The sequence below is a fragment of the Limanda limanda genome, chromosome 8 (genome assembly GCF_963576545.1).
Source record: "Limanda limanda chromosome 8, fLimLim1.1, whole genome shotgun sequence".
NCBI classification, from domain to species: Eukaryota; Metazoa; Chordata; class Actinopteri; order Pleuronectiformes; family Pleuronectidae; genus Limanda; species Limanda limanda.
Window position 1 is genome coordinate 16,158,823 of NC_083643.1, and position 17,426 is coordinate 16,176,248.

The following is a 17,426-nucleotide window of genomic DNA, read 5'->3' on the forward strand; positions in this document are numbered from 1 at the left end:
CCGAAGACATGAAACCTTGCCGGCCAGTAAGAAGTATGAGATTAATTAAACATAAATGCTCCTATTAAGAGCTTCCCATGCTCCCTCAGATGGACTGATGGGCATTTATGAATGCTCGTTTTTGTTGAGTCTGAGATTATTCCAGCATTTACTCTCTTTTAAAAGAACATCCAGGTTTGACTTATTAGGAAGTCAACAAAGAGAATAGGTCAATGAGTGACTGTTTAATGTGTGACACTCGGCATGAAACCATCCCTTTTCATTAAATACTAATATCAATAAATCATGCCATTGTCTGACCTATTTTAAAAGTTGAAGTAAAAAAGTTTGCAGAGAATATTTACAAAGGCTTTGGGTGCATATGAGCAGCGTGCCTGCCAGGGGTGTCAGCTGCGTACCTGCGCCCACTGAAGCCTGCTGCACACTGGCACTGCCCCGTGATGTGGTCGCATATTCCACCGTTCCGGCACGAGCAGTCTTTGCTGCAGTTGCTGCCGTACTTGCCAAGAGGGCACGGCTGGGCACATACTGAACCCTGAAATGAAACAGACAAAAAAAGTTTTGAAGAATCTGTGGCTAAACTCATTTGCTATATATCAATGTTTGGATAGTTACATTACATTACATGTCATTTAGCTGACGCTTTTGTCCAAAGCGACATTTTTTTTTTAGTACACTCAACATTTTATGAGGGGCCATTTAGGGGTTCAGTATCTTGCCAAGGACACTTCGGCATGCAGATGGGGAGGAGTGGGGAATGAACCGGCAACCTTCTTGTTGGAGAACGCCCACTCGACCCCCTAGGCCACACCGCCCCGTAGTTAACTGACCGTTGAAGTTATTTGTTTGTGACACGATTCCATTACAAGGACCACGCCTCAACAATATGTAACTAAAAGGTTTGAATGGAAATAAATATATTGGATGTTGAGGAGAAATGAATGATTGATTTAAGGGATTGAGGAGAAGATGTGTCTCACAGGTTGGTCTGGTGGCCGGGCGGAGGTATGCACCAAACTGAATGAGAAGGGATGAGGGAAGGAGGGGGTAGAGGTTGAAGGGATGAGGGAGGGAGAGAGGAGAGGATGAAGGAATGGTGATGGGGATGAGGGAAGAGAGGATTAGGGCAGGAGTGAGGAATAAAGGATGAAGGCATAAGGATAGGGATGAGGGAAGGAGGATGAATGGATGAGGGTAGGAATGAGGAAAGGAGGCTGAATGGATGAGGGTAGGAATGAGGAAAGGAGGCTGAATGGATGAGGGTGGGGGTTTTGGGAAGGAGGATGAAGTGATGAGTGTATATGGATGAGGGAAGGAGGATGAAAGGATGTGGATAGTCTTTTTTCCTTTTTCTTTTCTTCCGTCTACTTTTTCTTCTCTTCTTTTCTCATTAGGGAAGTGAAAGGGTGGGCTGAAGACCTTGAGACAAATAGAGAGTGATGGGCACATGTCGACTGGACAGGCGATGGCAGGTGTGGTTGAGTCGTGGCCCTGCTCCTGAACCTTAGTTAACTAGTTAACTTCATTTGAGAGAATTTAAGAAATAAGAAATAACCTAAACTTATACACTGCTCAAAACAACACCGTCCAAGAATAACAGCCTTACACCACAAGCCCACAAGTCATTTTCCTAAAGTAACACTTTCTAATGTAAACTGTGGGTGGCAGTGTTCACTTGACATATCTTTGTGAACTGGGGTTAAAGAAAACATAATCAACCTCTGGAGTCAGAAGTTTTTCTTGCAAGGTGCAGGGAATTTCGCTTTCTCATTTATAATTGAACACAGCGTATTGATCTTAAGGTTGGTGTCAACATGTCAGTCTTTGCGTGTCAGTACAAACCACATTACAGAACAACACATTTTTTTCCAGAACAATAACAATATTCAGCCCTTTTCTTCTCTCCCGCCTTTCCTCTTTATTCCTTTCCTAACCTCGCTTAGTATGTGACTTACCGTCCACCCGGTCCGGCAGGAACAGTCTCCGGTGATGTGGTGGCAGGTTCCTCCATTCTGACAGGGGCAGCGCTGCTCACACTGAGGCCCGTGACTCCCCGAGGGGCAGCGCTCTCCACAGCTGTCACCACACATGTCAACAGTTACATGTCTCAGACACATAGCTTGTGTTCGCCTGCAGTTCTTTGCATCAACAAAAACAACACTCACCAAAAACCAAAGGCACATTTTGTCACAATGAAAAAGTCAAAGGAGTAAATATGCTTCGGGTACTCACAAAGCCCCAGAGTACCCCGGTGCACAGATGCACTCTCCTGTCTCATGGTTGCAGGTGGCACCGTTGAGACACTGGCAGGGAAGTTGGCACAACTTGCCATAGTATCCGTGCTCACAGGGCTCCTCACAACGCCATCCCTGGTACCCATCAGTGCAGACACAGGCGCCTGTGATGGGGTTACACTTAGCCCCATTTTGGCACTGGCAGCGATTACTGCAATGAGGTCCCCAGTAGTCGCTCTCACAACCTGCAGGCACAGAGAGAAGTGGCATCAGACAGGGAAGAGTGACACAGGAGAATTTGGGACAGGAATTACCAGTAATACCGGAAAGAAAAAGGGCACTCAGAGAGAGCACATGAATGCATGTTTAAATTCACTGGATCCACATTTTGATTGGATCTAGTAATATCAGTCAGTTTGGAAAATAGCAGTCCCCTCAAGATGGCAGGTTTTTTAAATCAAGATCCATTTATTATTCTCAACAAAAATATTGAAAAATGAAAGTTAAGCAAAGAAAAATAAGCCAGGATCCTCAAACTTTCCTGACCCATTCTGCATCTTTCCACAAGGTTCTATGTAATCCTCCTGACTAACAGACAAACAAACAAAGGCAGATGAAAACATGCAGGTAATAATAAGACAAATAACCCCCAAAATAATATTCACTGAAATAAATCCTGAATATTACATTGTTTATCATAGGTCGTAAATATGTTTAAACTAAAATATATTGTTGTTATTGTTATACTTTATAGTTTAATAGCTACTTTCTCACAGTGCTGCCTAAGCTTGATGTTCTTGACATCATTTTCAGCTCATGTCAATTTTATTCATTTTATATCAATTCGATGAAATGTCACTGTTTTAAATGTCATTATACATTGAAATTATTGTTCTGAGAGCCAGAGACAATAAAGTACAGAAATCTAAATGATTGACAGATGGAAATGTACAGTCAGTATTCGTCGAAGAGATTTCTTTTTACAGTAATAAAAAAACTGTATATAACCACCCTCATCTTGAACCCACTTTCTATACTGCTGAGGGTCATGAGGTGCAAGAGATAATCTGAGCATAGTGGAGAAAAAAGTGGAGAAACACCCTCCAAAGGCTGATATCCATCACAGAGCTAACCAATAACGGACAACCACTCATATCGCATTCACAAACACTGGAAGAACATGCAAACTGCACACAGCGAGGATCTGAGCCAGAAATCAAATCGAGACTGTGTGTGGGACCACTGAGCCTGTTTCACACCTACAAACACTCCTCTATCCAGCATGTGAAAGGCTTCTGTAAGACGAATATAAAGGAGGCAGCACTGCAGAGCAAAATGAACGTCTCCTGCCTATATAAGTCTGCCAAAACATCAATCAAGCTGTACCCAGTTGGTGTTTCAGGCAACAGACCGAAGAAAGCTGAACTATACATCATTGAAAGGTTTTCAGTTTCATAATTTTCTCTTCCAAGAAACTTCTCCTTGTCCTCGTCCACAAAGACTGCTAATGCTAAGAGCAGGAATAAATGGTTGCAGCCGTGATGTCTTTGTCACTAGGGGGAAGAAAAATATCAAAACATGCCTAAAAATACTCGGTCACCACAACATCTTACTTTCAACACCCGTAGACTGTAAGAAGACATATGAGATGACATCTCCCCAAATGTGAAGCCAAATCACATAGATTGCCCCCTGGTGGCTGGCTGTAGTATAGCTCATAAACCCTGTCTCCTCAATGTTAGTGGATGATGGACCAAACAAACAACATGTGAAATATATTTTTCACAAAAGTGTTTACATTTAGGTAGCTCGTATTACACTGATTTATGTCAAGCGTTCATGTTTGCGTTAAGTTTGGTTTTAATTAGTTATTTGATGCTATAAAAACAATAGTTGACAGATTGACTCCTAAATGGTCGAATATATCGGCCGGAGGTCGATACTGTGGCTCTATTCCACTATCACTAGACTTACTGTGCTGACTCTAGCTCCAAATGACGTCACCATTACAAGATGGCTGCACCATATCCTGGATATTTTAGCTTAATTGAAAGGCAGTAGACACAAGTCATCCATCATTATACACAGCCTTCAGTTTAGCTCCATTCACTCCAATTCTTTAAGGACGAGATCGCAAATGCCCTCTATCGCTGACAGTTTAGTTACAACAGCATTAATACAAAGTGGACAGGTACTCTGACAATATCTGCTATTTTTAAAACCGTGCAGCTAATGTGTTAGCAGTGACAGTGGCCTTGTGAGTTTTTCCGGTCAACTTTTCAATAGTTACTCCCCTTCTACTTAACTGTATGTATTTAGGAAGTTACAAAGATAACTTTGATGCTCTCCCTTACTCAGCAGCAAATACAAGCTTTTTTTGCCTGTCATTGGTGCTTGATGATCAGCTCACAAAGTGTTCAGCAGAGGTTGAAGGCTGACAGTAGACTTCTCTTATTCTGTCAGCTAAGATATAGACTCCTTGATTGTTTTGTTGGTAAAATGACAGAATGAAGGGAACGTCAAATGTGGTGGAAAATGTCCATTATGATTTCCCATAGCCCAAATCTTCAAACTTCTTTATTTTATTTGACCAACAGCTCAAAACATGAAGATATTAAGTTAACAATCAAAGAAGGATAAGAACTTTTTAATCAGCAGTCATTTTACGACAAGTTTGCTTTTAATATACTCTGATAAACAATTGGCTTATTGATTAATCCACTAATATTTTTTCACTTTGCGCAAATTATCTAGCAAACGTGTGTGAACTCTGATTTAGGCACTACATGCAGCCTACACCCTGAGTTATAAGATCCAGTGTTAATATCAAAATATTTTTTGCAGATTAAATGTGTTTTGTTTCAAATTCCCTGCATTTCTCTAACTGCAAAATAACTAAAACTGTGCATTATCAAAAAATGAAATGCAACAGCTGAAAAAAAAATATTTATGTTACTAAGAAACTGGCAAAGAAATATAGTGAACCAGAGTGAGTCTATGTGATGTTGACATACAACATCTTAGAAAAAGGTCCTAACAACACCCTGAAATTAATCTGCAAAAGGGAAGCAAATGTGCAAGCTGTTCACACCTCTAGAGGGTACAGCCAAAGAGGAGTTAAAGTTTAAGAACACAACGAACGAGATAGTCTTCAGACTGTTTATAACAGTTTGTTTCTTGTATGTCTTTTAACACCTTTTTCATGTTTCTGCTGTCAGCTGTCGAAATTTCCATGATTAAAGTAAATCTATACGTACCAGAGGCAGTGAGAATGCTGTTAAACGCTCACTGCTGCAAAATCAACTTTTAACTGACTAATTATAGTGAACCTGTTCTATGGAGAGTTTCATTTTGATGGAATAACACCTGGATGAGACCAGGTTCATCCTCGGTAACGACTCTGCAAATACCCCAGAGGTGTCATTGCTCAGTAATGATGAGCAGCAAAATTAGTCTTCCCAGCTTTATATTAGTATTGGCACAGAAGAAAATTTGTTAAGTTATATAACCTAACTGCTTTACATGGGTTAGCATAAATAGCTCAGTGACATTACTAAGTGGGCCCTAAGGGGATGAGGTAAAACAAGCAATTTCCACATTCCTCAAGGGATTGGTCTTTTAGAATAACTCAATAGGCCCCATAAAATACAACAAAATAGCTAATCCTCAAGGTTAAATGAACAACCAGCTTTTATTTGGAGAACAAGCTGCAATGAGCTGGGGTAGTGGGCTGTCTTCACCATTACCAGGGTCCTGTTCTCTCAGGGATCTAGTGGTGATTTAAGTGATTGGTAAGGTCTTATATGTCTCTCCTTCAGCAGCAGCTGTACTGCCTCACATAAAAGCACAGCTTGAAGTCCAGACCAGCACAACAACCAGGACGGTGACTATTCCACTATTGATTCTCACATCATCGCAGACCCAGTTGTAAATGTAAAGACGCTACGCCCTGTCCTTGTATGCTCGCTTTGTCAGAGCTCTCATCAGCCGGAGTGAGAGCTTAATGAATCCTGTTTCATTCTTTGCAGTGAAGCCTGTTTTTCCATGTGCGCAGCTGGAAGATGATCAGCCTTTCGCTGGTAGAGACAGGTCTTCCCTGAAGGGGGTCCAGAAACACTGGGCGAGTGCAGTATTACTTCTTACGGCTGGAAAGACTAGAGGCCACATTACAGGGCTCACATTGATTTGATCTAATCTGCTCCCGGCCTCAGGCCTGGCATGAACAAGTTCCCTGAAGGTTGAGCTGCTGCCACGCAAACGACCCAGGAACATTAAATCGGAGGTGTGTGCTGGCGGCGGCGCTAATGGATGAGCGGTTTAGCTGCAACTTGGTTCAGCAGTGTGGAAGTACTCATCAGAGCTCCCTCGGCTCAACAGTGGTCCCTCAGCACAGCAGAAAAAAACAAGTAGAAGTATCATCGCCTCTGGTTCTAGCCTCGGACTTGACCATATTTAAAGAGGTACATTTGTTACTCTTACATTAATGATTTAGAATATGATGTTAAAAACACACAAAGTGTCAGAAAAATCTATCCAGCCCTTAATTTGCGGAGGTTTCTGGTGCTTAGAAGCTCAGGAAATGTTTTTATTATTCGAAGTTTTAAACCTTCTTTAGCTTGCAGCTAGAGGCCTCAGCACATTGAGAGCAAAGCCCATTATCTCGCTGTCTATCTCTCTCTACACAGAGGTTCTCAAACTTTACCCACCAGGCTCTCCCTTCCAGGCTTTGACAGCATTTAACTGTGATTAAGGAGTCAGAGATCATGATGAGCTGTGGGCAAAGACAGAGAGACACAGAAGGAGAGTGTAACATGTAGCATGAAGGCAGCAGCCTCCAGAGAGTCCACTTAAATTGTGTGAGACAATGAGCCCCCCTCTATGGGTTGTGGTGTGTAAGCAGCAAATCCCTCACAAGTCTGAAACTATGGAGAAACTACAGTCCAGCCCATTAACGGGTCTGGTCTGGGTCAGTGAGCCCTAACCAGAGGAAACGTTCACCAGCGAGCCTGGAGTCTCATAGCTCATAATACATAACAGATAGAATGTGCATAACCTCACACACAAGGAAAGGTCCAATCCCAAGGTGCTAATTCCCTCGGCTGGAACAAAACAGATCACGTACCGACAGACGGCAAACTTCTCAAGGTGATGTCCAAAGTCTGGGCTGAGAGAGCCTTCATCGCGGTGGCGCCGAGCTTTGAAGTGTGCTCAAGAGTCGGCATGATCAGGGGCTGGCTGCAACAGGATTAAAACCACACCGCTTTCAGCAGCCGCCTGCATTCTGAACACTCTCCTGAACTTGGCCTCTTCAGCAAAATGTTTGTCACTGTTCTGTATGAGAGGGGAGAGTCTGGTGCCACAGAAAGCTGCCGTAAGCTTCTCAGAGCTAAATTTAAAATGAGGTGCCCGAGTCAAGCTCTTTAAACACGTAGCGTCTCACACCATTCAAAATGGCATTCTAGTTTTCTTCTTCATTTAGTCATCTGGGGCAAAGGAAAACTTCAATTAGAATCAGGGCTGCACTGGTATGAACCACTGGATTTAGCTGCCGCAGACAAGTCACTCGCTGCTTTGCCATCTCTAAACTGGGAAAACCATTACTGCGATTGGAATATTTGGCTCTCAGCCCGACTTCCCTCCCCCGCCGCCTGAGCAACTCACTGTCACATAACTATTATTAACACACACTGTCGACACTTGAGGAATAACTTAACTCGCACCAGACATTATAGACAAATTGCCCCGGCTCCTGAGAGTCTCTTACTCATTGCTTACGGTGGCTGAGACGTCTCGTTGAAGCGTATTCACAGAAAACACAAATGCAAAAGCAACAACACGATTGAAAAGCCACATATAGGAAACACAACCACAACAGAAGTGAGTGACAACGGATATCGACCATGAAATGTGCAAAATTACTCACTGCTGTCAAGTGAACCATCGTTTGTGAAACCCGGACAAGTCAGTCGAAGCCTAAAATGAAATATTTGTCTGAGGTTTTATGGTACAGGTGCACTCTTCCTTTTTGGATGCTTCAAGCATTGTACTGTAACACTTCAAATAGAGAAGCATCTCATTATAAACGGTCATTATGACATTACATTACATTTAGAGGACGCCTTTAGCCAAAGCAACTTCCAATTAGTGCATTCGACCATGAGGGAACAAACCCAAAGCAGCAAGAATCATTTGAGTCTATCAGCTTCAGAAAAGCCAAACTACAAAGTGCTACATGTAAGTGTAACATATAAGTGCAACTTGACTTAGATTATCTTCTTAACCAAGATGTGTCGACAGAAATGTTTTTTTATCCTGCGTCGGAAGATGTGTAGACCTTCTGCTGCCCTGGTGTCACTGGGGAAAGGCTGGGATGTAAGGTTTAACCCTGTCCTGTACGGTACACAAGTACTAATGTCTTGAAGCGGATACGGGCAGCTACTGGTAACCAGTGAAGGCAGCGGAGGAGAGGTGTAGTGTGAGAGAGCAGTCACTTGTTCCATTGTCAGCATCCGTTGTCACTGACTTCCCTTGTGTTTGTGTTTATGTTGTGTGGGCTCTTTCATGTGGGTTGTGGCTTTAGCTTTCATGTTGAAGCTGCTCTCTCATCAAAGGGTTGTCACTTTTGCATTCGTGTTTTGTTCGCTCGTGTGAGTTTGTCTCGGCCACCGTACAAACCAGTGTGACACATGGTTTTGAGGAATCGGAGGAGGAGTTGAGGAGCAGCTCTTCTTGACAAATGTTGCATTGTCTGATTCATGAATTGTGCAACTAACTTTGTTCTTTTCTTTTTTTGTCTTACTTTGAAAGATCAGTTGTCAAATTACAATTCATGACCAGAATGAATACTGACAAGTCACTCTTTCAAAACGGCACGAGGAGACAAGCGTTCTTTAGAGCTTTTTAAATGTTAAATTATCATTTTCTAAAGAACAATCAAACATTTCAGCCTGCAATTTAACCGACACGGGAATATGAAATATTCTGCTCTTCAGTCACTATGAGCTATTTATTACAGGAAGTATTTATTAGAAGAAAAACGTAGCTATTAATCACATCTCTCTGCTTCAATGATGCAGACGAATGGAGTGAAAACAGAAAGAAACTGGTACCAGGGTCTTGAAAGAAAGTGATGATTGTTGTGCAGAACAGTGGCTGCATTTGCATTGGGTGACAAATGTCTCTCAGCGTCGTTAAACCTGCGGTTGCAAAAGCTGCCAATACGCTACAGGACGGCCCCCAAGCACTGTCCCCTCTATCTGCTGCTGACACCTATTTCCCTGTTATTTATTAGTCCTCAGCAAAGCATGATAACAGCTTACATACATCCCTGTGAGCTTGAGAAATGAATTTTGAAATATACAGGAAAAAAAAACTGCCAATAGTCATGGGGGCAGGTCTGCTGAATTGGAATAACAGTGTGCGGCTGGTTTCTGCTTCAGGGCGTGTCGTTTGTCCGGCTCTAATTCATCTTAGCCGAGCCCCATGTGTTCACATCCCCCTCGGGAATAAAGCAGCACAGGACCTAGCCCACAACGTTACATAGATACTCTCTCAACAGAGGTTTTTTATTCCCCCAAGAGAAGGCTGACTGATAACAAGAAGTAACACAATCTAAACGTTGCCCATTTGGAACCACAAAACTAATGAGTGAATAGCTTAATTCTTTTAAGACTGTGCATTCCTGATTAAAAAGCCTGACCTGGTTGTTTATCCTGAGGAGGAGGATCTGATCATTTGTCCAACTTCTCTTCAGGATGTGAACCAGGATCAATACGAGTGCTGCAGGTGCCAGGCATCTCCTCGGCAGCGCCGCTCTAAGGTGGTCAGAGGGGCTGCCGCTCGCCAAACGACAGGTCATTTTGCAGTTGATGCTTAACAAGCACCTGAAAGAGATGCTACTTAAAAGAGGAGCGTCTCTTTCTGATAATATTTTGTGTGTGTTGAGCTGTGCAAGCAGACTGTGAAAGATGCCTTCGCCTCAGCGCAGTAAAGCAGTCACTTGTTCAACTAAACCTGACATGACTTCTGGAAGAGCAAATTGTTACACAGCCCACTGTTCCATCCAATTAATAATTTATCCCTCACCCTGTCCTGCCGAAAACAAATCATTTGCTCTCTTGCCACAAGACAACAACAAAAAAGCAATCACAGCAGAGGTAGACATTTATCTACAGTACATACCGACACACAGGGGCTGGGGTAGAAACTATAACAGAGCCATGACTGTAGTGAATCACAGACATAACACACGGCAGTAGTACATCAGTCATGGGCACTGACATGGCTGCTCAAAAAACAATGTCAACCTGATAAAAACAACTGTTAACACACTTAATTTGCAGACATTGATTTCCTATTTTCAATTATTAATTCTAATTAGGATGAGGCAGAATGTGTCAGAGGGCAACATTAGTCGATGCGGAGGGGTGCGGCCAAAGACTACAGACTGATGGACGCTCCTGTAATGTCAGATGGGGCGTCCTCATCAGTTTCATGAGGAATATTCCGTGGGGGAATATTTCCTGTTTCTTGTTTTTCTTGTGTGAAAGAGTTTCCCTCACTGGTAAAAAGTAACCAAGTACATGTGAATTTGAGGTATTTTTATCCTAAACTTCCTTTTAAGGTTACTTTATACATTATACATATATAACATATAGTCACTTAATAAAATGTGATAAATTATAAACATATTATTGTGTCAGTAATTATTATCCAATAATATCAGCCACAGACAGGAGCCCATTCAGCATTCTGTCTACTTTAACATTTGAAACACAGTTTTTTAAATACATTTATGCTTTTACTGCGTGGTCAAATTTTGAATGGAAGACTATTAATAGCCCTTGGTATTTATATATAGCGTGACATTACAACAGTAACTAAAATAAATCCAGCACTGCATGAAAATGGAATAACACCATTGTTCGTACAACACATTTAGAGAAGGTGCGTCCTCGGATCTTGAGAGGCTTGTCTTATTATTTGTTCATATACATGCTTCAATAAAAACCTACATAAGCAATACAAAAACGTATTTATCAGCGTGTGCTTTCTCGTCGTTTCAGTTTGAGTGCAAGGCTGCAGAGTGACGGTCTATTGTCCAATTAGAGAAGTGGCTAACTGTATTTGCATGAGTGGTCTTAACAAGTGAGGCGTTAAACCAGACAAAGCTGTTGTATTAGTACATATGGTTCTAATTAGTGCACCTCTATGTGCAGCGCATGACTTTAGTCCTGTACCACACACACACACACACACACACACACACACACACACACACACACACACACACACTGGAGACTTATTGTAAACAGATCTGTATGAGGAGCATTTTATTTATTGTGTTTATCTCCACGAACCACAGGCAGACGCAGCCATAGGTGAATCTAGGACTTGCTATCATGGGGGTGCGAGCTTGAAAGAGATTTTTTAAACATCGTTTGTTTTAACATCGAGGTGGTGACATCAATTATCTATGAACATGCCAGGCTGCTGCACCGAAAATAGTAGGTTTTAAAAGCAGGTTTGTTTTGGGCATCATCAAACATAACCACACAAAATCAGCATCAGCTCAGCATGCCCCACTGTACAGAAAACATAACATCCTGCAGCCTGCAGCGGAAACACAAAGACGTTCACACTCACACACTGCACATTACAGTACACACAACAGGAAAGCATAACCTCAGCATGACCGTTAGGCACAAATGACAAACACCATCATGCAGTCAAATTCACAGCTCAGCATATACAAATAACTTCAAAAATTGTTTGATAAGTTAGGTTTATTTTAAGATTTTTATATTTCAAATCGTTTTCCTCTGACAACACAATATAATCACCAGAGGATTATATTGTTATTTCTGTGACCTAACAATAATACACAGTCAAAAGTAGCGTGATATAGAAAATGTGATCTTGAAAGTTAGAGAGCAAAAACAAAACCAGATTAAACGCATAAAGTTTTGTCTTCGGACGTAATTAAGGCTTAAACTAATGATTATTTTCATCATCAATTATTCTCAAGACTATTATGAATTCATTATTAATTTGGTCTGTCCAAATATACATGATAGATTCCAATGTTATGTTTGTAATCCACAATTTAAATTATTTCACATTAACTATGGATCAGTCAAGGAAGTAATTGATGCTCTTTACAGGAGGAACTGAGACACTCCAACTGGTATGTTAATGACTGCAATAACCGTATAGTGCAGTTAGTGCCAAAACTTTCTTTAGAAGAAATTTTCCACAGTATTAATTAGCCAAAGTTCAGCAACAACCTGCCATTCGGTCGATGGTAAAAAACAAAGGACCAAATCCTCAACTCTTGGTTTGCTTGAAAAGCAGCTGTTGTGTTGGCAGTTTCCACTTTTGGCTTCCAGGAAGATTTTCTGTGTGAGCGTCAGACATGTTCCAGATCTGAAAGTAGCACCTAACAGTCATGTATATGTATATAGGTTCGACTTGGGCTGAGGAACCTGGCGTACATAAGAAAGTAAGAAAGTAAATATTTTTTGCTATCTCGAATTTTACTGTGAATTTAATTTAGTTATTTTGTTTGGTACCTCCATCGTCCCTCCATCGTTTAATCATCAATAATGTGTAAAAGTCTTGAAATGCATCAAGTAAAACATCAGTCAATGCAAGAATAAACACACCTGAACTTTTATTTTAACCATATCAAACTTAGAAATTCAAACACAACTGGAAAAGACATTGAAGAACATAAAAGCTGAAGACGTGCACATGTATTGAAAAATAGTTAGAAAACCTTGTCTTTTTTTAATTGCTGCTGTTACAAACAGGCCTTCAAGTTATATGTTTTGCTTCAGAACCTATCGACTAACAAAGCGACTTGTACGAATGCAAATGCAATTGAAGTTGTTATCGAAGTTATTATGTTTTCTGTGTGTACGCCTCTGACCGTTTCCCAACGCTGAGTGTTGTGTGAGCAAACAGCACTTGTCAGTTGTTGACTCAAACCAATGAAGTTATGCATCTAACATGTCGCGGCGTATGGATCCGTCCCTCACTGTAAACACAAACATGATTTAGCTTAAATACGGACAATCAGCGCGCCTACCCACCTTCTAAATGAATCCCAACAACACCGACTCGCATACAAACACACAAACACAAATAACGATAATTGCTTTTTAATGATCTCACATTATGCTAATTCTAATCAAGGAGCCATAAATCTTACAAGGAGTTTCTACCTGTCTGACCACCAGTCATGCCAAAAGACTGACACACTGGATTATATTCTGTGAGGGGAGTTGAGGCAAAGACTTTTACTGGCATCCGTCTACTTATTATAAACTGCACTCCTGTGCATTTGAATTATCTAAACCATCAAGAAAGAAGCAGGAAAGAACACCGGGAAGATATAATTGCAACATCCAGAAAACTATTTTTGAGCAGAATTCTGATATTTATTTAAAAACAGACAAAATGTGGTACAGCAGTGTGTTTAATAGCCTACTAAATTAGCACTGGATTCTGTGGAATATTCAGGCAATGAAAAATAGAAGTTGGAAAGCCACAGCAGAGCGTTCTGCTCAATTAGGTATGAAGAGCTGCGGCGCTGGATGGATAGATGGCTGGTGCAATATGAAAGGACAGAAAGAGGAAAACATCTAGCCTTTGATTTGCATAGAAAACTGTAGATTAAGGGTTTTTCTTTTACACCATCATCTCTGCAGGATAATGCAGACACTTTGGAGACATCTCACCCCCCGAAAAAAAGGAAATTCCCGGAGTTTGTTTCAACTGAACTGCTGGCTCTGAAAGCAGTGTTGTTCTTCCAGTCTCTGAAACTCTCTAGGCCGATGAAGTATTCTCCCACGATTCTCAAAGTCAAAGCGAAGTGAAAAGTATACAACAGCAACTTAGGGATTAGTGTGTGTGTATGTTAGAGAGCGAGATGGAGAGGAGATACTGTAGTTATATAAACTGGACAGTTTAGAAATGAATGGAGCCTTCTGGGAAGAGCAGGAGGTGCCAGCCCTTGTCACTGTGAAGCATAAATCCTGATTCTACAGCCAACATGACATTTACTATGAGCGAAGGAAAAGCGTTTAAAATGTTTAAAACGGGCACAACAATAGATTTAATCACTGGTCACTTTTGATTAAACTGAAGTTGTCTCGTTTGAGGACAAACAGAAGATACGAGAGAGAAAATTTCCATTCAAAACCTTATTTCAGAGTCAAGGCAAGGACCGGTGATATTGATCCATGGACCTTAACCCTCTTTTTGTTCTGTGGCGGAGGGCGATTTTGTCATTCATACTACAGTATGCCTACGCCGGCAATGGAAGTGAGTCCCAGAATCATAATACAAGCTAATGTTTAAAGTGTGAGGCTGAGAGAATCACACTGTGACAAGTTTTTTTTCAAATCTAATTTCTCAGGGAAGATTCATCACTTTGAGGATACGGGTGCCTGAATCTGTAAGTCAGCATTTTTCTCACTTTTATCCATCTTAACTCAATTGAGAGGTCTTAATGAAGTGCACACAACAGGACATGATGTACTCCTACAGCTCTGCTTTTTCAGGACAGACTTAACATTGCAATGGTCTACGAGACAACTCAGCTGCTCCACAAAAAAAGACGACTACATTTGCATTGACCTTGTTTTATTTCTTTTTGGATTTACAACTAATTTTGGATCAGTTTCTGCACTACACAGATTTGATGCTTATGAATGCATCCTTGTGTCTGGTAATGATTACATTTCCTCTAAAAATTTCCTTTGATCCTTATCATCCAGATGCCCTTTTGTAAATGTTTAAATCCCAGGCTACATCTCTTTGTTCCACTTAGTACGTCCTAGCTATGTGATAGCGTCTTTTCCCATTTCGTCCTTTTCCTTTTTCCTCTGTGGCAAAAGCCACCAATTTAATTGAATTTCTGGGCTTTTAATGTCTGCATTACTCTAATCAGAGACGAGGAGAGTAGAGTTGTTTATCTCGACCTTGGTAGAATTAGCAGAGGGTATTCGTGGAGACGTTAATGCTTTGGAAAAAAAAGAAAAAACCCAATGTATTCTGCAAGATCGCAACCTAAGCTTTTATTGATCAACTAGTCAAAGGTGCTTATAGATATTCAAGACACTGACGTGCACTCAGGCGTCAGGGAGAAAGTATGTTCTGGTAGTAAACATGTAGTAAACTCACTAAAGACCCACAAAACAGTGAGTCAGTTTCACAGATCAAAGCTCTGTGCTTAATATAAAACAATGAGAATGTGAGTTGACCTGGTTTCCAGTCTTTTGTCATTCTGCTTTGTGGCTATATAATAATAAGATATTGGAGATAGATGATTCATCAGTCCATTCATCAGTGGAAAGATAGGGCTGCCATTAAAGAAAGGTGCAGGCCAGGGCATTCTGCTATCTCACACAAACAACATACAATATAACCTTCTGAGAGGGTGGCACAACTGCAGGCGAGGCAGAACACAGTGGAATGCAAAATACAACCCCAAATACCCTAGGGCCTAGAGGCAAATTTGATTAAAAGTTTGTTTTTCTTCACTCTCAACAAACGGAGGAGCTCGTCGATGCGGCACTGACAGTTAATTGGACTTGGCAGGGCCACGAGTTCATTCGTCAGCATTGTGTGGGGCTTGCCTAGGAGGAGCAGGACAATCGATGTCCCTCAGGACGGCCTGTAATCACTGCAACACTCCAATGAAGTCCAGGGTTAAACATCAGGAGATTGCAGGTGCACCAGAGGATCTGAGAAAGACTGCTAATATGCTCCCACTCCCAAAGCAAACCAAGGACACTGCAACACAGCACCCAGAAGGCTGTGATTATCCCTAAGAACACTGGTACAGCCCAGGATGTTATTCTGACAAAATTTACCACAAACACAATGTCCTGAGAGATGATATTTGTATCTGTTACAAGTATTTGTAAAGACTATACTTTGATGACTTTCACGTCCTGAACCAGTTGTTTCCAGTCTGAGGTTTAGGAACCCAACAAAGAAGGGTTGAGAATGCATTGACCGGATATTAAAGATAAAGAATATAGAAATATATTCAAAATAATATTCTATCATTCATTTTTCTGTTTGTGTATTCTTGGGCATTTTTTGGCTTTTCTATTTTAAAAATTGCTCAAACAAAACTAGAAAAAACAATATGATTGAACTTATCATAAGTGGTCGGTAAATTAAAGTGATTATAGGGTTCACAACATTGATTTGTTTGTGTTGAGAAAACCAGTAGGCAATTTGTAGGGGGATGCAGGGGAATATCATCCGCTTTAAACCAGAAACCCATCCCCCTTAAGCAATCTGTCAATACAGCCATCGCATCTCAGCCTTGTACTGGGAGAGAGAGGGCTGCATGTGCACAGAAGAACTTGTGTGTGCAGGTAAACATCCTATTGTTAGTGCTCAGAACTACATTGTGGGATCTGCAGTTGATTTTCAAAAGTTGAAACCAAGTGGTTATCCTGCCCTTTGACTCGCTCGCCCTCTCTCTCCCACTCTAACATACTGACTGTTTGTCAAAGTCAGACTGACCATCAGCAGCACTGGGAGACATCCTACCTGCGTCAGTGGCCAGCGGTCGTTGCCATCCATAAAGATTTGACTGACGGGATAGAATATTTTATTTATTTTTTTAAACTGGGCGATCAGCTCCAAAAGTTAATTATCCGGAAAAAACCTCCGTGAGAAAACCATATTTTCTGCAACATGGATTACTTTTCTTTAATATTTGTATTTTCATCATGTTTAAGAGAGTCGATTTACCTCTTCAAGCCTCAAAAGGTCACATACTGTAAAGCATGTGCCACTGGTCAAAACAGACACACACAAACATACGACATTGAAAGAGAAATTAAGTCTGAGGAATTTAGAAGGACTTAAACTTGCTGAGCTGTGTTTAAACATTATGGCAGCCTAAATTCAATGTGCAGGATTGTGTCTACCCCACACTGAACTGTTAAAAAAACCCCTCATCAAAGCCAATGGTCATCAGTAAAAATCAATTGAATCTCGGGAAACAAACGTCATAAACACAACAATGTCCCAACAAAATCAAGAGTGACTTATAGACTGTGAAAGGAGCCTAAAACATCTTTGTTCTACATTAGTATTCAGGAGCTATCTTATCTCTCTAAACTGTTATCATAGCATTTCAGTTATTTTAGACACACTGACCTT

The 17,426-nt window shown here is 41.1% G+C and overlaps 1 protein-coding gene across 1 annotated transcript in view; it reads right to left on the reverse strand.

Moving 5' to 3' along the window:
* The window catches only part of megf11 (multiple EGF-like-domains 11), a 55,534-nt gene that overhangs the window by 22,527 nt on the left and 15,581 nt on the right, over nt 1–17,426 (reverse strand). Inside the window, exons 5-7 of the mRNA XM_061076797.1 lie at nt 2,233–2,479; nt 1,956–2,076; nt 399–535 (exon numbers count right to left, since the gene is read on the reverse strand). Coding sequence (XP_060932780.1) covers nt 399–535; nt 1,956–2,076; nt 2,233–2,479 — 505 coding nt within the window. The remainder of the gene's footprint in view (nt 1–398; nt 536–1,955; nt 2,077–2,232; nt 2,480–17,426) is intronic.